The 20,350-nt window shown below is 49.1% G+C and overlaps 1 protein-coding gene across 2 annotated transcripts; it reads left to right on the top strand.

Moving 5' to 3' along the window:
• On the top strand, positions 1 to 20,248 carry PPTC7 (protein phosphatase targeting COQ7). 2 transcript variants are annotated; one of them, XM_070950617.1, is made up of 7 exons: positions 1 to 210; positions 8,751 to 8,930; positions 11,848 to 12,046; positions 14,763 to 14,886; positions 15,444 to 15,573; positions 16,493 to 16,581; positions 17,770 to 20,248. In XM_070950617.1, exons 1-6 carry the CDS (start codon positions 9 to 11, stop codon positions 16,549 to 16,551), a joined length of 894 nt encoding a protein of 297 aa, XP_070806718.1. In that variant the 5' UTR covers positions 1 to 8; the 3' UTR covers positions 16,552 to 16,581; positions 17,770 to 20,248. The 2 variants fall into 2 exon arrangements, with proteins under 2 accessions (XP_070806718.1, XP_070806717.1); XM_070950616.1 differs by having other exon boundaries at positions 16,493 to 20,248.
• Positions 20,249 to 20,350: the final 102 nt, after the last annotated feature.

The following is a 20,350-nucleotide window of genomic DNA, read 5'->3' as shown; positions in this document are numbered from 1 at the left end:
CCCCCAGCATGTTCTCGGTGCTCTCCTACGGGCGGCTGGTGGCCCGCGCCGTCCTGGGCGGCCTCTCGCAGACCGACTCCCGCGACTACAGCCTGGTGACGGCCAGCTGCGGCTTCGGCAAGGACTTCCGCAAGGGCATCCTGAAGAAGGGCATGTGCTACGGCGACGACGCCTGCTTCGTGGCCCGGCACCGCACGGCCGATGTGCTGGGTGAGCCCAAGGGGGGAGCTGGGAGGGCGGCGGCTGCCCCTCCTCCTCCTCCTCTCGCTTTCCTCCCTTTCCCTTTCCCTCTTTTCCTCCTTTTCTCTTCCCTTCCTTCCTTCTGCTTCTTTCATTCCTTCTCTCCCTCTCTTTTCCTCCCTCCCTCCCTTTCTCTTCCCTTCCTTCCTTCCTCTCCTTCCCTCTGCCTTCCTCTATCCCATTCTTCCTTCCCTCCCTCTGCTTCCTTCTCTCCCTCCCTCCCTCCCTCTCCTCTTGTCCTTCCTTCCTCCTCTTCCCTTCCTTTCATCTCATCCCTCCCTTCATCACATTTCCCCCTCCCCTTTCCCTCTTTTCCTCCCTCCCTCCTCTATCCCATTCCTTCCTTCTTTCCCTCCTCCTGCTTCTTTCATTCCTTCTCTCCCTCTCTCTCACTCTTTTCCTTCCTCCCTCCCTCCCTCTTTTTCCTTCCTTCCTTCTATCCCTCCCTCTGCTTCCCTCTCTCCCTCCCTCCCTCTCCTCTCGCCCTCCCTTCCTCCCTCCATTCACTTCCCCTCTTGTCCTTCCTTCCTCCTCTTCCCTTCCTTTCATCTCATCCCTCCCTTCATCACATTTCCCCCTCCCCTTTCCCTCTTTTCCTCCCTCCCTCCTCTATCCCATTCCTTCCTTCTTTCCCTCCTCCTGCTTCTTTCATTCCTTCTCTCCCTCTCTCTCACTCTTTTCCTCCCTCCCTTTCTCTTTTTCCTTCCTTCCTTCTATCCCTCCCTCTGCTTCCCTCTCTCCCTCCCTCCCTCTCCTCTCGCCCTCCCTTCCTCCCTCCATTCACTTCCCCTCTTGTCCTTCCTTCCTCCTCTTCCCTTCCTTTCATCTCATCCCTCCCTTCATCACATTTCCCCCTCCCCTTTCCCTCTTTTCCTCCCTCCCTCCTCTATCCCATTCCTTCCTTCTTTCCCTCCTCCTGCTTCTTTCATTCCTTCTCTCCCTCTCTCTCACTCTTTTCCTCCCTCCCTCCCTTTCTCTTTTTCCTTCCTTCCTTCTATCCCTCCCTCTGCTGCCCTCCCTTCCTCCCTCCATTCACTTCCACTCTTTTCCTTCCTTCCTCCTCTTCCCTTCCTTTCCTCCTTTCATCTCATCCCTCCCTTCATCACATTTCCCCCTCCCCTTTCACTCTTTTCCTCCCTCCCTTTCTCCTTTTCCTTCCCTCTGCCCTCCTTTATCCCATTCCTCCTTCTCTCCCTCTCCTTCCCCTTGCTTCTTTCTCTCCCTCCCTCCCTCTCCTCTTGTCCTTTCTCCCTCTCTCCATTCACTTCCCCTCTTTTTCTTCCTTCCTCCCTCCTCTTCCCTTCCTTTTCCTCCTTCCCTCCTTTCATCCCATCCCTTCCTTTCTCTTTTTCCTTCTTTCCTCTCCTTCCCTCTGCCTTCCTTTACCCCATTTCTTCTTCCCTCCATCCCTCCCTGTGCTCCCTTCCTTCCTTCCTTCCTTTTCTCCCTCCCTCTCCTCTTGTCCTTCCTCTCATTCCTCCTCTCCTTCCTCCCTGCTTGCACCAACTCCCAGCTTGGGAAAGAGCAGCCCCAGGTAGCAATTGCTGGGCCGCCTGGATTGCATATCTAGAGGCGCTGGGAAGAACCAGCTAATTGCCGATTAAGCCTGATGCTGCTGCTGCTCCTCCTGCTGCCTCACTCACCGCCGAAGCTCATCCGGATGCCCAGCCCAGCCGTAGCACCCTAAGCCCCCGGCTGGCAGCCTCCGAGTTAAGCCTGGCAATCCCCGCTTGCTTTGCTCCTTGGCAGAGCGCTGAAGAGGTCACCGGCAGGGCCAAAATGGCAGCGGGTTTTATTCTTTGAAAGCCGCCGTTTCTAAGTGGCGGTTTTGCCTATCTGGATTACACGGGGGGGGGGGCTCTCTCCCTTAACCTTGAACCCAAAGCCAAGCCTTTGGAGGTGACGCTTCCCCACCTTGTGACCTTGCCAGGGGCAAAGGTGAAGTGACACCCGCATGACATTGGGTGGGGGTGCCAGAGGTCAGACGTGGCTTGCCACACCCGCCCCACGGGGTTTCGGGGCTCCCTCCGGAGGGGCAGCTCAGCAGCAGCAGGAGAAAACTGCAGCTCCTCTGTGAGGGGAGGGGGCTTTCCGGATCCCTTTCAGGCACTTTTGAGAGAACAGAGTTCCAGGTTACGATGTCAGCCATTGGGGCCTTGGGACGTGTGTTTAACAGTGGCCGTTTCTCTTGTGTCTGAAATGTATTTTATGAACATTGCCGGGGTAGCCTTACGCAGGGAGTAAACCCTAAAAAAATGCAGCCAATGAGCTGAGCTGGTCTTCCAAGCCCGGGCACATGGAAGGGAACGCTGCAGCTGCTGAAATGCCCATAGGAGCATCAGAAGAGGGCAAAGGTCCTACAGGGCAGGCTGCCTTTTCATTTTTATTGTCCAGTCGTCTTTGGCTTTGGGCTAGGAGGCCCAGCGAGACAGAGATCCCCGAGGTGCCCTGACCTCTGGCCTGCAATCTTTTCCTTAATTCGGTTGAAACTGAGTAGGATGTGGTGCAGCCCTGTCTCTCTGCAGAGGCGCAAGGGCTGAGTGGGAAGGCGGGGAGCAAACTCGGCGTGATTCATCCTGGTTCTGCACTGCGTTTGAGGGCTGCACCTCTGGGGCGCCTTGCCTGCCTGCCCACCTCCCCTAATTGATGGCGCTGCAGGGCCTGAGGCTGCTCACAGCATCGCAGGTTCACCCGCACCGTAGAGAGGGAATTCTGCTTTAGATCCTCCCCGTGCAGGATTCTTGGCAGTACAGATGCTTTGGGGAAGGGGAGGGAATGGATCTTGCATTCCAGCTGCATCAGAACAAGCGCAGGTAGTCCTCGACCTGCGGCCACAATGGAGCCCAAAATTTCCATCCCTAAGCGAGACATTTGTGAAGTGAGTTTAACCACCTTTCTTGCCGCGCTTGCTCAGTGAATCCCTGCCGTTGATAAGTGAGTAACCGGGTAGTTAAGCGAATCATGCTTCCCCTGTTGAGTTGGCTTGTCAGAAGGTTGCAAAAGGGGATCGTGTGACCCTGGGATACGGCAACCGTCATAAGTATGAGTCAGTTGCATCTGCATTTTGATCACTTGACCTTGGGGATGCTACAAGGGTTGTAAGTATGAAAAACGGCCCCTAAGTCCCTTTTTTCAGTGCCGTTGTAACTCTGGTCACTTAACGAACTGTTGTAAGTTTGAGGACTACCTGTAGATGGCTTTAAAGCTTTTGGGGTGTCCTCTAGCAACTTGGTGGAGTTTTTTGGTCGATGTGAAGGAGTTTCATATCTGCTTTTTAGCCAAGGCTGAATCCAGCACAGCCGGCCTCTACAATCCACAGGGGCCTCGTGTTGGGTGACTGGTGTGATATTGGTGCCTTGGGACCCCCCCTCTTTCCCCCCCCCCTCAAATGATCTCGCTTTCAACCAGGAGGCGCTGCAGATGGAACTGGGTGGATTGAGGTAAAAATGGACATTTCTTGATTCCAGCTCAAAGCCTACAATAAGGAGGATTCCGGTTGCTGCTGTCACTTCTCGGTTCAATCTCTTTGCATTTTTTAATGGGCTTTTTTTGTGTGTGTGTGTGTGTGGGGAGGGTACCTCATGGCATCCTTTCCTCCTCCCCCCCTTCTGCTTTTCCTCGGTGTCCTCACTTGACCTCTCTACCCTTCCCTTCTTGCCATCCGCAGCTCCGTGTTTTCCTATCTGAGATGTCTTTAATTTGTGCTTCTCAAATGCAACGGATGACACATCGCTTATTTTGGCACCCTGGACGTTTTGATCCTTTCGGAGTCTCTTTAGCCAAAAAGGAAGGAAAAACAAAAAAAAAACAAAAACCGGGCCTTATTATGCCAGTTTCTTTTTTTCCATCTAGGCCCTGAATTTTTTCTCTCTTTTTCTCTCCCCCCCCTCCCCCCCATGATAGGAATTCCTTGGCTTTCTGCTTGGAAAGCCTCTGTTCACTGGGGAAGGGTGTGGAAAAGTCAGAGGAGATATTCCTAGGGGGTGGGACCTGAATGGGACACCTGGAGCCGGCCCAACTTCCAAGCCATGACCTCGTTTGACTGGCAGTTGGGGGGAAAAAAAGTACACACAACTTTTGCCTGTGGTGTAATCGTTGTGATCCGAAAAAATACACTGGTCAAGGAGTCTGCTCTGTGCATGAGAGTGAACTGTGACCCAGTAAGTCTCCCCCACCAAGGCCCAAAACTTTTGCAAAGTGCCCAGGTCCTCCAGACAACAGAGTCCTAAAATTCTCAGCCAGGGTTTTGGAAGGAGTGGCAGGCTGGTTTTAGATAAGCCATCAGGATCTTTTTGAGTTTCAGGCCTCGCCTCGCCTGCAATGGAGAAGCATCTGTAATGGACTGGCAGATTAAGTCATCCCTTATATTAAGGCAAGCGTCATATAGGTACCCGGGGAAATCTGGGTCTTACGCCCTGTGTTTTATGTGTAATATTTATATATTGCTGACTCCGCAAGGACTCCCTTCGGTTTACAATCTCCCATGCAAAATCAGTTAATGTATAAAAACATCCGCCTCCCTCCATCTCTACAATCCAGCAACAATGGTATGAAAGCTTCTGTCCTGATGGCCACAAGAGGTGCACCATCTCAGATTGAGGGAGAAGTTATTCCAGGGGGGATAGATTGAAGGCCCCAAACAATCCCCTTCCCCACATTTCATAAATGGGGGAAGACTCTCGACATCTCAACTTAAGACAAGCGAATTGGGTAGGAAGGTTGTACCTGAAGGAGGTGATACTCGGCATACGGTACTTGGTCGCCAAATAATTAAAAGGCTTTGCAGATTAAAACCAGCACACCTCTTTGCATGCATAACATCCTCACCCATATTTGCAAATATGTGGATTTAGGAATCGCATTTCTCAACTTTTGATTGTCAAAGGCGATCAGTTTTCTAGGTGAGGGGGAAAAATGCCTGTTCACCCTTATGACTAAATGGTTTTTTTCTACATTTTTTTTTTTAAAAAGACTCCTGTCATCACCAGGAACACATTTTTAAAATTCTGCAAGGTGATCCTTCCATTTCCCCAAAGGTTAGAGTGAAGTTACGACGACAAACATCAACCAGGTCTGGCTGGTTTCCTCCCAAGTCTTATCTGCTGAGTGAAATTCTAGAAGATCTGTTTTAAAAAGAGAACTGCATGCCAGACCAGTTAGTAATCTCAATCAGGTTGGAAAGACAACACATTTTTGAAAAGACGGAGGAAGCGCGAGAACAGATGAGGAAGTTGTCAGCCTCTTCAGAGAATCTAGTTGCCCAAGAGGCGTCTCTCGTGTTAAATAATCAGAAATATTTAATTGAAGGACATTTCCTTCAGCGAGGGAGATGCCCTGTGTAATTTTGGCAACTTTAAGATGGGTGGACTTCCATTCCCAGAATTCCCCAGCCAGCATAACACAGCATACCATAGCTGGCTGGGGAATTCTGGGAATGGAAGTCCACCCATCTTAAAGGTGCCCAAGTTGAGAACCACAGATCTAAGGACACCTTGCCTTCTGAAACCCCTTCAGGTAGACAGAATTTAAGCATAAGAGAGAGAGGTGTGATAGAGGCTGTTAGTGTGCGTGTGTGTGTGTGTATGTGCCTTTGAATTGTGGGTACTCCCAAGTCAGACAAGGTGAAATAAGTCCCTGGCATTTGGATTCTGGGAGCGCCAGCTCTGATAAGAAATGCCAGAAGGTGACTTTGCCAGTTGAACCAAAACAATAGCCGGGACAACCTCCTTCGGCACACGCCAGTTTAGAAGTCAGTGCCATTGTCTTAACACCCCTTTATGTCTCTTCCCTTAGCAGCCTTGATTTCCTCAGCCCTCCTGAGGGTGGGAGGAGGTGCCCGTCCCATTATTCTGCCGAAATTGTGCCCTCCCTCTCTCTCTCTCTCTCTCTCTCCCCCCACAATCTCATTGCCGGTTTCATCAGGGCGACCTTGCTTAATGAAAGAAAGAAGACGGAAAAAAAAAAGGAAGACTCTCGTGATGCAATTGACTTTGCAAATCAGGAAGTCTCATTTGAAGGACAGCCGGGCGACAGATGAAGGGATTATTTCCCGTAGGCTGGGAGGCAAATCACCCAGGAAGGCCTTTGAACTTTGCCACCCTTCTCCATTACTCAGCTGGGCTGACCTTGGCATCGCCTTTGTGCTCAGCCTCAAATCTGCTTCTCTGCTGCCGCTTTTTCCTCATCCTGGAGAAACCGCAGGCCGTTTACTTGCGGGAGGCGTTGATTGCCGGCTGAGGCCGAAACGGGGAGTAGTGAATCTTAATAACCCTTTGCCATTTGTAGGCATCGTGGCCGTCTTTCATGAAAAGGTTCTGCCGTTGCTCTTTCTCTTCTTAGTCATCAATGGCTTTTTGCAACGGGAATAAAAAGCTCAAACCAGCTTTTGGGGGGGCGGGAACGCGGGGAGCTTTCTGCCGATTCCCCAACGCCTCCCTCCCTCTTGGCCTTGGGTTGCTCGGTGCTCCTCTCGTCCTCTGCAGCTGGCCACGTCATTATAATCCACGTACATAACGTGTCACAGGCGGTAACTCCAGGGACCACGCCGGCCGCCTTCTCTGCAGATTGTAAAAACACGGAAACCGACTGAAGGCAGACAACAAAAACCCACCTCGCTCTCCTCTTGAGAAATCGGCGACTTCCCCGCTCTGTTTTATCTCTGCATTCATAACTCTGAGAGGCTTTGGGTCAGCCCAGAGGCAGAGCACAGATTCTCACTGGGTCGTCGTTTGAAGAGTCAGCTTGGCTTTTGAGTTCCATGTTCAGCACATAGATGTTTAGGAAGGAAGGAAGGAAGGAGTGGAGAAGGCAGGAGAGATGGAAGGAAGGCAAGAGAGATGAGAAGGAAAGGAAGGAGTGAGGAAGGAAGGAAGGAGATGAGAAGGAAAGAAAGGAAGGAGTGGAGAAGAAAGGGAAGGCAGGAGAGAAGAGATGAGAGAAGCCAGCCAGCCAGGCAGTGCAATTGTATTTTGTTCTGGCTGGCATAGAGAAGGGGGATCCTTCGTTGCTGTGCTGATGCGAATACTAGAAAAAATACTAGAAAAGAAATAAACTGGACACAGCCACACTGGGATTATTTCGGGGGTCGGTTGACGCTGATCTCCTGCAACGTGTTGGCAGAGCCCCTGGGCCATGCCACCGTCAGCTTTAATGGCTATTTCAGCCGGGAACATAAATAAAGGGCAGTTGGCAGATTAGCAGGCTTCATTTTATGTAATAAATCAGTTTTAACTTTTTGGCCAGAGATTAGTGGCTCTTTGTTCCGAAGGAGATATGCCCGAAGCAGATTTCCTGATTAGTGACTCATGCGGCCTCCTGAGCGATGCTGTAGGATGATCTATCTTCATATCTGCGGTAAAAGGTTGAATTTTTCCTGTGTTAAATCAGTCAGCTGGCTTTTTCCAAAGAAAAATGCTGCATTCTGCCTTCCCCTGGTTGTTATTTCTTATAAGTATTGTCATTTTCTGGAACACAAAATATCAGCTGATCCTCCTGTTTTTGCTGCTGCTGTTGCTTTTCCTTACGTCGGTTTGGTGCTGAAACCCTGCAAAAATTATTTTCAAAATTACCTTTGGGACTAGGACATCCTCTGCCCCAAACGTGTCTTGTCCCTTTATTCTGCGTTTCGTAAACGCGTGGCTAACGTAGAAATGAGAAGGTCTTTTGTAGAAAAACTTCAGAAAAGGCGTTCAGAGGGGCTGTCCTTGGTCCTGTTGAGAGCAGCTGCTGCTCTACTTTCCCACTTCTGCAATCCTGACATCACTGCATCAGTTCCTCCTTTGGGCTTTTGCAAGGAAAAAAACCCAAAACTGGTGCCTTATTGGGGTGTTGGGTGAGGAACTCTGGGAGTTGAAGTCCCCAAGTCTTAAAAGTTGCCAAGGTTGGAGACCCCTGTTCTAGTCCAACCTCGACCCAAGGCAGGAGTCCTTATAAATAGTTGTCCAGCACCCACAATTCCAGCAGACAAGCTGTGCCATTGCTGTCTCCTTGCCAGGAAATTCCTCCTTAATTTCAGGTCGGATCTCCCCTCCCACCCATTGCTTCTTGTCCCCTCAGGTGCTACGAAGAACAAATTGACCTCCTCTTCTTGTGACAGTCATTGGAAGATGGCAATCGTGTTCACCCCCTAAGTCTCCTCTTCATTAAGCTGAAAGCACCCTTGGTACCTTTTGCTGGTCCTTCTCGTGTGGCAGGGGTTCTCCAAACTCAGCCACTTTTAAGACTTGTGGACTTCAACTCCCAGAATTCCCCCCCCAGCCAGCGTTGAATTCTGGGAGTTGAAGTCCACAAGTCTTAAAAGTGGCTGAGTTTGGAGACCCCACTGTATCCCATCAATTCAGAAGGCAACTTGAAAGTCCCTTTTAGAAATTGTTTGTTTGTTTATTCAGCATGTGGCATCTACAGAGGTCATGCAATCAGTGATGTGCCAATTTAGTTTAAATTAGAAATGGTGGTAAACCAAGAATAAACCAGTAAGGGCTGACTTTTCTTTCTCTCTCTCTCTCTTGAAGGGGTGGCTGACGGCGTCGGAGGCTGGCGAGACTATGGCGTCGACCCGTCTCAGTTCTCAGGGACTCTGATGCGCACTTGTGAACGTTTGGTCAAGGAAGGACGGTTTGTGCCCAGCCACCCGGTGGGAATCCTCACCACCAGCTACTGTGAGCTGCTGCAGCACAAAGCCCCCCTGCTCGGTAAGAGAGAGACCCCTCCCCCCCATAGCCCTCCACTCTAGGGGGCGGTGCTCATCTCCGTTTCAAAGCCGAAGAGCCAGCGCTGTCCGAAGGCGTCTCCGTGGTCGTGTGGCCGGCATGACTCAACGCCAAAGGCGCACGGAACGCTGTTGCCTTCCCACCAAAGATGGTCCCTATTTTTCTACTTGCGTTTTTTTTGACATGCTTTTGCTAGGTTGGCAGAAGCTGGGCCAAGTCACGGGAGCTCACCCCATACACAGCGCTAGGGATTCGAACCGCTGAACTGCCGACCTTTCAATCGACAAGTTCAGCGTCTTAGCCACTAGCCACCATGTCCCTATTACAGATTTATTAGGCATGTCATATTGGCACATCTGGTGAAAACCCGACTCTGAAGGTCCCGGTGTTTCCCCCATCCAAATTAAAAGTCAAAGTTCTTCCCCCCCCACCCCCAGTCCACATGTCCATCAGATGGCCCAAACCGGTCACAGCCCCAACTGCCCAGACCCTGGGGAGACCGTCCTCGGTTCCCAAGAGAAAGAATGTTATTTTGGCTACAAGTCCCCAGCTGTCTCTATTCCCTCCCCCACTCCCGTTCCCATAGCCCCAACCAGCGTAACTGTGGCAGCCCTGAAGATGCTCCAAAATGGCTTCAGGATTGACACCTTGGGCATCTGCTTCCCCTTTTATCTTGAGTCCCCAGGACCAGCCTGGCCGAAGGGAATCGGGTGAATGACCTTTTGCCCAGTGATGATTCCGCTTGCTGCTCCTCACCTGATTTGAGGCTTCTCTGCCAAGAAATCTCTCCCCACCCCCACCCCACCCGGTCTCTCTCTTAATGTGGGTTATTTTTAAGTGCCCTCAGCTGATCCCAGGAGGAGGCACTGTCCTTGCTGTGACACGTCTCCCGGATAGTCTTTGCCCCAGAGCCAAGGACGTCTCCTTGGGTCTGTTTAAACGCTCCTTCTCCAGGGGGGCCCATTCTCCAATGCCATCCTGTCGGTCTGGGGGCCCAGGTCCTCCTCTCAATGGCACCCTGCCAAGGAAGGCCCTCTCGAGGAGAACGCCTGCTCAGATCTGCCCCCTCCACGAGGACCACCGAGGCTGTCCTTGGAGGGATGTACGTTTAGAATAGAAGAAGAGAGTTGCAAGGGACCTTGAAACGGGTGAAATCCAGCAGGTTCTGACAGGTTCTGGAGAACCAGTAGCGGAAATTTTGAGCAGTTTGGAGAACCAGCAAACACCACCTCTGGCTGGCCCTAGAGTGGGGTGGGAATGGAGATTTTGCAGTATCCTTCCCCTGCCACACCCACCAAGCCACGCCCACACAGAACCGGTAGTAAAAAAAAATTGGATTTCATCACTGCCTTGGAGGTCTTTTAGTCCAACCCCCTGTTTAGGCAGGAAACCCTATTCCACTTCAGACAAATGGTTATCCAACCTCCTCTTAAAAACCTCCAGTGTTGGAGCATTCGCAGCTTCTGGTGGCAAGGAGTTCCACTGGTTAATTGTTCTAACTGACAGGAAATTTCTCCTTAGTTCCAGGTTGCTTCTCTCCTTGATTAGTTTCCACCCATTGCTTCTTATCCTGCCCTCAGGGGCTTTGGAGCAGGGGTCTCCAACCTTGGCAACTTGAAGACTTGTGGACTTCAACTCCCAGCTTTGCTGGCTGAGGAATTCTGGGAGTTGAAATCCACAAGTCTTCAAGTTGCCAAGGTTGGAGACCCCTGCTTTGGAGAATAGCTTGACCCCCTCTTCTTTAGGCCATTTTACTCCTTCATCCCTTGGGATTTTTTATCTTTTCTCCAAACGGCTAGGGAATTTCCCCTTATCCGAAGACCTGCTCCCCAACCGGTTGGTTCCCGCATTGATGGCGCTGCTCCCGTCGTCCAGAGGTTTTATCTAGCTGTGTGTGGGTTGAAGGCAGGGAAGGAGACCCCCTTCCCCCTGGTTGAAACGGGGGCAGAGGTTTCCCCCCTTTGCAAATCCTCAGCAAAAGGAAGCTGGGACTGCAAGGCACCCAGCTGGCTGTTTTTCCTTTCGGGGGGGAAGAATTCTGCTCCTGCTTTCAAAGGGGCTTGAAATACCGGCTTTAACCAGAGCGGTTTTGACTTGTCAGGAAGGAGAAAACAATCTGCCTTCCCTCAAAACTGCAGGGGGCAGCGGATTTAGAAATCAGCTGGAAGCCCCTGGCCAAAATTCTCACCTCAAGGACCTTGTTTTTTTATACCTCATTTGCGCCTGGCTCCAGGTTTTGTGCCAAGGGGAGTTTGTAACTGCTGGTGTTTCAGAAGCTGGACTGCGAGTCTGGCCTTTTTGGGTAGTCCTCGACTTATGATCACAACGGAGGCCTCCCCCCCCATTTCTGTTGCTAAGTGAGACCTTTGTTAAGTGAGCCTTGCCCCATTGTACGACCTTTCTGGCCACGGTTGTTAAACGAATCTGGCTTCACCCATGGACTTTGCTCATCGGAAGGTCGCAAAAGGGAATCACGTGACCCCCCCTCCACCCCTGTCACACTGCGACCGTCAAATACGAGTCAGTTGCCAAGCCTCCGAATTTCTGTTTTTCTTCTAGTTTTAAAAAGGGTTTATTAAATATAAAAAATTCAATGTCCACGTAAACAGTGTGTTGTCTGAGTACACTCACTTTTGAGAAATAGTAATCACAATAAAAACCATAATGACACTTGGGCTATTATTGTCCTTATTGTGATTGCTATTTCTCAAAAGATCAAGGGACCACGAGGGTGTTGCCACGATTGTATGAAAACCGGCCCTAAGTCGCGTTTTTCTGTGCCGTCGTAACTTCGGACGGTCACTAAACAAGAGGTTGTGAGCCAAGGTATCAGCCAGCCAGGTTAAAAGCAGCCGGATTGACGTTTCCCGCCAGGTGAATGTTTGACTCTCCTTCCTAGGGAGCAGCACGGCTTGCATTGTCGTCCTGGATCGGACCACGCGGCGCCTGCACACGGCAAACCTGGGCGATTCGGGCTTCTTGGTGGTCCGGGGGGGCCGAGTAGTGCACCGCTCCGACGAACAGCAGCACTATTTCAATACTCCGTTCCAGCTCTCGATAGCGCCGCCCGAAGCCGAGGGAGTCGTCTTCAGCGACAGGTAAGGCCTTTCCCGTGTGACTTTGCGAGGAGGGAAGGCAACCTGCCCCTCAGGTGGGTCTGCAGGGAAAGTTCAGGAGGAGCTGCGTTTCCAGCTCAGTTTCTACCTGGTGGAGACCGGATTGGAGTTGACGCTCCCGAGTGATTTAGCTGCTGATTTTTCTTTCCATTGTTGTTTTCGTTATTTGGTTTGGGCCTTCCAGTGATGGCAAATGCTGTTCGGTTATTTGTGGCATGGGGAAGGACTCTTTAAATCAAGGTTTGTCCATCCTGGGAGTTTTCAGATGGGTGGACTTCAACTCAGCTGGCTGGGGAATTCAGGGAATTGAAGTCCACCCATTTGATAGCTCCCAAGGCTGACCAACACTGATTTAAGTAGATTAAATTCTTTTGCTAGTGTTTGGCAGGGCTCTATTCTCTTGCAGTATTCCTCACTTCCCTTTCTGCAGCCGGTTATCAGTTCGCAGAGCTAATTTCTGGCAGCTATTTTTAAGTGCTCGGGCCCAGCTGATGCTTTCCCTCCTTCGACTACAAAGGCCCAGGCATCTGATTCAGTCCTTCCTATTTCCCCCGTGGGCGACTTGTTTGCAAAGCAAAACCACCGTTATGTGTTGTGAGGGGAAATATTGACACGACGGTAGGGAGTGTGTTTGGTTTTCAAACCTGGCCGGGTACATGCCGTATTGTACCCAGAGGACATAACTCAATTACAAGGATGGGAGGTGAAGGAATGTGAGAGAAAAACATTAAAAAATGTTGAGGCTGCTGGCCTGCGGATGGAAATGGGGGTGCCGAATAGGTCAGCATAACAGAGTTGGAAGGGACCTTGGAGGTCTTCTAATCCAACCCTCCACTCAAGCAGGAGACCCTATACCATTCCAGATTTTTTAAAAAATCTCCAATGATGGAGCACCCACAACTTCTGGTGGCAAGCTGTTCCACTGGTTAATTGTTCTCACTGTCAGGAAATTTCTCCATAGCTATAGGTTGGATTTCTCCTTGATCAGTTTCTACCCATTGCTTCTTCTCCTGCCTTCTGGTACTTTGGAGAATAGCTTGACTCCCAATATCTCAGAGGTTTGTGGCAGCCCCTGAGATATTGGAAGACTGCTACTGTCAAGTTGCAAAGCTTTTTTTAAATTCAGAGTTCTTAAATTTTTGTTTTTTTTAGCTAATTTTGGCCTTAAATGTAATACTTTTAATAATTTTTTAAATTTAAATTGTGATATTTGTATTGTGTTTTTACCTGGCTGTACAACGCCCCAAGTCCTTTGGGAGAGGAGCGGTATAGAAATAAAATTATCCTTATCCTTATCCTTTCAAGTTGCCATGAGCAGGAGGGAGGGAGAACTGATGGAGCTGATTGAATTCCCTAACTGAAAACATCCACAGATGTTTTCTTTTCCTGCAATCAGTAGCAGAGTTTTGGGTTTCACAGCCAGCCAAAGTGGTTAATTGGAGAATGTGATTTAGGACACGGCCAGGGAGGAGGGGGGAGAGAGGGTCATAGGGGAATGTAAATCTACGTGGGGTTAGTTCTAACTGCATCCGAATATTGCCGAAATGGTGCTCCTAATAAATGACTGTATTTCTTTTGAAGTTTGGCTCGTGGCTCATGAATTAATGAGGGCATCTTTCGGAAACTTCACAGCTACCATGTCAATGCAGCTTGACTTTGCCTGTGAAGGCTGCAGTGGCTCCAACACGGCCTGGTTCAATCAGGGGCTTCTTCTCCTCCTCCTCCTCCTCCTCCTCCTCCTCCTCCTCCTCCTCCTCCTCCTCCTCCTCCTCCTCCTCCTTCTTCTCAGATTTTGGGAAAGGTTCTGCGGCTGCTTAGATATTCCTGCAGTGAGACAGTACCTCCTGACAGCTAGAAAAAGGGAGGCACATGACTGCTGCTTGTATTTCAGCCCCCTTGAAAGTTTCCAGCCGTGCTGGATGCCCCATCCACTCCCCCTTGGCAGAACCCCAAGATCTGGCAGGGAAGCCTTGGAAAAGCACATTTTGTCCGACTGGAGCCCCGGCTGCAAAGGGCACCGGCATCCTGCAAAGAGCTGGAGCAAGAGGGGAAAAATTGCAGTGCTGTGTTGATCAAGGGAGGGCCTTTTGCATTCCTTTTGGGGACCCTCATTTGGAAAGTGTCGGGCAAGGTGTCCTCCTTGGCCCTGGGTGCCTAAAACCTCCCCCAGTGGCTCAGTCAAGCATCACCTCTGTGCTGGTCTTAAGGCAATTTAAAAAGGCCCTGGGCTCCATGTTGATTAGACTGGAGAAGTCTGTAGAGCAGAGGTCTTCAAACTTGGCAGCTTTAAGACTTGTGGATTTCAACTCCCAGAATTCTCCAGCCAGCATAGCTGGCTGGAGAATTCTGGGAGTTGAAGTCCACAAGTCTTAAAGCTGCCAAGTTTGAAGACCTCTGCTGTAGAGATTCTCAGTCATCCAGGTGCTTTTTCAAATGTCCAGCAGTCTGCAAGGACAATAAATCCTTCCCCACCATCCAGTCAGAGCTGAAGAAGCTTCTTGGATGAGAAGCGAAGACAATAAAGCAAGGAAGTCCAGCTGCCTCAAGAAAAAGCCCCTTTTGGGATTAGACTGGGGGAGCCTGCTCTAGCTGCAGGATCTTGCTGGCGTAGGGGGAACTGCCCTTCCTGTACAGCTTAAGCATGAAAACCCCCTGAGCCTTTCAACTCACTCTCCCAACTCCCTCAATGTTTTCTCAGCCCGGATGCTGCTGACAGCACTACCTTCGACGTGCAGCTGGGAGACATCATCCTGACGGCTACGGACGGGCTCTTCGACAACATGCCGGACTACATGATCCTCCAGGAGCTGAAGAAACTAAAGGTAAGAGGAGACGAGCTTGCAGTGGGTCCCACTGGGGAGAAATTAAAAGCGCATAAGGTCCCCTGACAGGTAGCATTCCTTCCACAATTGTCCTGGTTGCCTTGGCGTTAAACGGCAGGGTGCAACTTTGGCTCAAATCTTGGTGGGTTTGGCAAAATCTCCCGGTCCTCTGCTTCATGAGCCTGTGACCTTCTGAACTTTTTCTTGGGGTTCAAAGGTACAGCCGGGAGCCGAGTAAAAGTTTAAAAGTTGAGGGCAGGTTTATCTTTTAATCTGCTCTTGTGCATCCCCTATAATTCCTGAAGCAGACGGGCTGCTATTGGAGAGCCTAAAAATCAGCTTTTCAGAATCGGATCCACTCAAATTGGCCACCGTAGAAAGAACGGGATTTGTCCTTGGTTTATTTAGCCTCGTGAGCCCCAGGTGGACCCGCCTCGCGAGAAAATCCAATCCCTTTGTGTTAGCGGTCCTGTTATACCGCATGCTTTTGCGTCAGGTGAAAGGGAGAATCCCTTTGAGCGTTCACACGGTTCCTCTTCACCTCCTCTTCCACCCAGAACTCAAATTACGAAAGCATCCAGCAGACGGCGAGCAGCATTGCCGAGCAAGCTCACGAGTTGGCCTACGATCCAAATTACATGTCTCCCTTTGCACAGTTCGCGTGTGACAATGGACTGAATGTAAGAGGTAAGAGCGGCTGAGCGGCCGGAGGTCAGCCCTCCTGCACGGCTGGGTTTCTTCCAAGGGCTCCGGAAGCCATGTTGGCTAGAACTCAGTTTGCAGAAGCGCGTGGAACGAGAGACGATGTTAACCCACGTGCTAATTTTGATCGGGCAGGCATCAATGCAGGCGCGCATATTTTTATACCTGCCGCCGCATCATATGATTTGATTTTGTTTTGTTTGTGTAGAGATTTGTCTCCATTTCTTGGCAGGTTTGAATTGCTGGAGCTGGAGACAGTTCCCAAAGAATTTAGGGGAGGCTGTTGATACGTTTTGACGCCTTTTGGGGTTACGTTTCCTTTTCCCGGCTGTGTGCTTAGGGGCAGGACTATTTAATTTTGCTCCTGCAGTTTTATAGCACCAGGTCTTCAGCTGCAAACTTATAGAATAACAGAGTTGGAAGGGACCTTGGAAGTCTTCTAGTCCAACCCCCTGCCCAGGCAGGAAACCCTACACCACTTCAGACAAATGGTTTACCCAAAATCTTCTTAAAAACCTCCAGTGATGGAGCATTCAAAACTTCTGGAGGCAAGTTATTAAACTGATTAATTGTTCTCCCTGTCAGGAAATTTCTCCTTAGTTCTAGGTTGCTTCTCTCCTTGATTAGTTTCCACCCATTGCTTCTTGTCCTGCCCTCAGGTGCTTTGGAGAATAGCTTGACTCCCTCTTCTTTGGGGCAGCCCCTGAGATAGTGGAAGACTGCTATCCTGTCTCCCCTAATCCTCCTTCTAATTAAATTAGACATTCCCAGTTCCTGCAACCGTTCTTCATATGTTTTAGCCTCCAGCCCCCTAATCGTCTTTGTTGCTCTTCTCTGCACTCTTTCCAGAGTCTCCACATCTTTTTATAATACTTTAAAAACTTCTCCCCGTCTTGCTTTTTAGGTGGGAAACCTGATGACATCACTGTTCTTCTCTCTATAGTAGCTGAATACACAGACTGACCAGCTGTGACACTCAGCTTTGAAAGACTGGTATGTCTCCAGCTGTTCTCCGCTTCACACGTACTATTTTCCTGCGGGCAGGAAGTCTCCTTTCTCTCTCTCTCTCTCTCTCTCTGCATCTGACCTCAGTGGCTAAACACACCTTACGTCCATTGCCTGTTCTAAGATGCAGTCAAGACCCCTGGCCCAAAACCTCAGCTGGAGGACACCTGGGGACACCTCCAAGCAAGAAATGAAGAAATTTTCAATACTTGAAGCCTTGTCTTTCAAAATTGGACTCAAGAGTTATCGCGTAGAAAGCGGGGTGGGGAAAGGGGGCTGAAGAGGGAATAACCTTTACTTATGGCTCTGAAGAGAAAAGCGAACAAACAAGAACGTCAGTTTAAAGCTAATTCTGGGGAAGGGGTTTTCCAAATCGGCAAACAGGACCTAGTGAGGTCCCGAGAAGGTATTGCTGGAAAAAGCCCATTTCTCAAATCGGTGGAAGGTCAGTACGTCCTGTCCCTGGCTGAACATGTTGGAAAACTTGTGTTTGTAGCTGAATTCTCCATAGGCTTTCCAAGAGCAGTGAGCCTTTTGGTCTCTCTCTCTCTCTGTACATTTCGACCTGGGCGACTTGGAAGATGTGCTGGCTGGGGAATTCTGGGAGTTGAAGTCCGCCCCATCTTCAAGTCACCCAGGTTGTAAAATATTGGTCTGCCTGCTATTAGCCAGGAGCTTTCTTACTCAATTTGGAACGCACAACTCGTCTGGAATTGTGGCGCGCATGTGTGAGAGAGAGTTTGTGAAGGTGCTAAACTGTTATACCAGTGGAACGTCGGCCTGTGGCAAAACGGGGCCCTTTTCGTAGCTGAATTGTTCTGCCAGATCATCGCCTAACACTCTCTTCGGTTGCAGAGAAAGTCTCAAGATGTCGAGGGAGGTTGAGCACCAGCTCGGGTGCTGAGCGCGAACAGGTTTCCCCGAGAAAATACATGTTTACAGGGCTCTAATTGCTAATTGGCAATATCGTAAATTTTATTAATTTTTTTTTTGCATCCACCCACACTCAGTCCAACTTCTCAGTAGCTATAAGTTCCCCTACCCCGTTTTTCTAAGCTTGTGTAAAAACAAAAACAAAACCACAGCTGTTTTTATTTATACATAACACCTAGAGGTATGTATAAAAATCTTGGTTAGTTTTTCATAATTTTTTGTTGGTGTTTTTTTTGCCTGTAGGAGAAACAAAAGTCCTTCGCAACGAAAAGCCATGTTTTATACAGCAAGTTGGGTCACGTTGATGTTTAGTTGATAATCTTGGCGAGTAAAAGCAACCGTTCCTTGTTTTTTTAAAAAAAGAAACTCACAAAAAAGGGGTTTTTTTTACTGCCAGGTTTATTCTGTTAAAACTGTAAGTTTGAGGTTACCTCAGCCTGTTTTAAAAATTATTTTTTGGTGGTTGTATTGTACATTTGCATTATTGTGTCCGACTTTTTATTTATAATTTAACATGTACCGTGTACATGTGGTTCGTTCCTGCTTCTAACAGGCATTTCATTTGCGACGATAAGCGGCAAAAACAATAATAATAATTCATTTTTTAGAAACTGTTCCAACCAACTTTTCCAGTTATTTTTTAAAATCACCTTTTTTTTTTCTTTTGTCCAGATTGCCTTAACAACGTAGCTTGACGAAACTGATCGGTTTGGGGGGGGGTACGGATACAGGGTGGCATACGGTGAATGGATGAAAATTGCATAATATATATTTTAAAAAAAAAAACCACGGCCCATTATAACGTTGTACAAACCATTTCAATCCCCTTTTCCCCCTCATCCTGATGCTGAACCAGCTGGGCCTAAGTACCTTCTGCTAGAAATTGTATATTAATAGGTCTTTATGCAACCCGTTTCCCACTTCGTTGGAGGGGTAGGTGAGCTCTTAATTGGGAATCTGCGTGTCGCTGGTGCCATCTCATATTTTGAGCAAATCCTGAAGAGCTACCGACTCTCCCCACTGTTTTCCCCATTGTCCTGGGTCTCTAGAGATCATCAAGCAGGGGTTAACATTCTTGCTGCCGTACTCTTTAGCCTTTCTGCAATGGTTGGCTGACTATGGAGGGGAAGGTGCTTTAAAACACTGTTTCCCAACCTTGGCAGCTTTTAAGATGGGTGGACTTCAAGTCCCAGAATTCCCCTGCCAGCTGTGGGGAATTCTGGGAGTTGAAGTCCACCCATCTTAAAGCCGCCAAAGCTGAGAAACGCTGCTTTAGAAGTAGCAATGGGATTTGTAAGCCTTGGTTATGTTTCATTTAAAGAAATTTCTACTCTGTAAAGCCATTTGTTCCTTAGGACCGTTTTTTTTTTTTTTTTTTTAGCCATGGTAAAATTGAATTTTTAAAACTTGCATCGTCCCCCTTTCCTCCCCTTTGGGACACCAAAGACCCCCGCGGAGTTTATAGCTTTCCGGCCATCTGTTTTTTAAAAGCAATACTGTATTTTAAAACAAATTCTATTGCATGCTTGAGATCTCCCACCCACCCACCCCCTATTTTAAGATGAGCCTTCAATCCTAATAGACCCCGATTTCTTCCCTGGGAACTTTAAAGCTGTCTGCGCACAAGAATTTTATTTTTTTACAAAAAGGGGAAAAAAAAAAAAAACCCAGGAAAGGAAAAGGCGAAGTCTCCTGGCCTTGGTAACACCATTTTCACGCCAACCCTCCAAGCCGTGGTGCTTCTACTCCGGGCAATCTGGGGTTAGGAATTGGCACATTCCATTTTCCTTCCTTCCCTAAAAACCGGGGACACCTTGATGGCCAGACCCCAACCTGCATTTGAGGAGGGTGGGGGCCCATGTGTGAGAAACCCCCGATTCATTGGAGCAGCTCCGGGGTCGTTGCATTTTGAGATGCAAAGAGGGTGGTGGTGTGGCCTCTGCTGCTCTGAATGAGGAGGGGGTTTGCATCTTGGGCTCCATTTTCTTCGCTCAGGGTGGGGGTGGCAGCATCGCCTGTGGGACCCAGAGCTGCCTGGCAGAGAAGCAAACTCTGATTTCTTGAGGGTGGGATGGGCGACGGTTTTCCCAGCCCTCCCCTTCTCTGTAGCACCTCTGCCCTCTTAAGTCTGCTGCATGGCAGGGGGTCCCCCAAAAGCTGGAGATGGGATGCTAAACATCTTTACCCATCTCTTCCTTGAAGGGGGGGGGGCTTGGCAGCCTCCTGCTTCCCCCCTCCTCTGCAGAAAGCTCTCTCCCGCTTTCTTAGGAGCCCCTCCGGATCCCGCTTGGTTTCCCCATTCGATCTCTCTTGCTGTAGCAAGGATCGAATAGGAAAAGAAAGCAACTTGAAATCTGGGACTTGAAGGGGAAAGGGATCTTAAGAAACCGTCCATGGTGGAAGCAGAGATAAGAAATCATGGGAACGGCTCTTTTCCCACGGGAGACCGGATTCGATCCAGACCTGGGTTTTTGCGTTTTTAATTTCGTTTTTTTTTTTTTTTAATTTCCTTCTCCTGACGAGGATAGCTGATCTAATGAGGATGCCGTTTTTTCTTGTTAAATGAGACTATCGTGACCTGTAACTTACCTATAAAAAAAAAAAAAGGAAATTTAAATTATGTGAATTGAATGTCTGGAGTATAATTTGTGCGAGAATAGTATCTGTAAATACATTTAAATGAACTGTAAAGATATTTAATAAATATAGTATTTATACAATATACAGGGGCTTCCTTGAATTGTAACTGTTGTGGTTGCTCTGTTGCAATTTTGTCTCCCCCCCCCCATACCCACATTTTCATCAATGCTTCCAAACCTTGGCA

This window comes from Pituophis catenifer, unplaced genomic scaffold (genome assembly GCF_029215685.1).
Source record: "Pituophis catenifer annectens isolate HBS135680 unplaced genomic scaffold, rPitCat1.0.hap2 SCAF_10, whole genome shotgun sequence".
Lineage (NCBI taxonomy): Eukaryota > Metazoa > Chordata > Lepidosauria > Squamata > Colubridae > Pituophis > Pituophis catenifer.
This window is presented reverse-complemented; position numbering and strand designations above follow the sequence as displayed.

Excerpts from the sequence above, each read along its gene's own strand:
- PPTC7 (XM_070950617.1), top strand. The coding sequence starts at position 9 with ATGTTCTCGGTGCTCTCCTACGGGCGGCTGGTGGCCCGCGCCGTCCTG. Across the intron at positions 12,047-14,762 it reads GGAGTCGTCTTCAGCGACAG|CCCGGATGCTGCTGACAGCA; the intron begins GTAAGGCCTTTC and ends ATGTTTTCTCAG. Across the intron at positions 14,887-15,443 it reads AGGAGCTGAAGAAACTAAAG|AACTCAAATTACGAAAGCAT; the intron begins GTAAGAGGAGAC and ends TCTTCCACCCAG.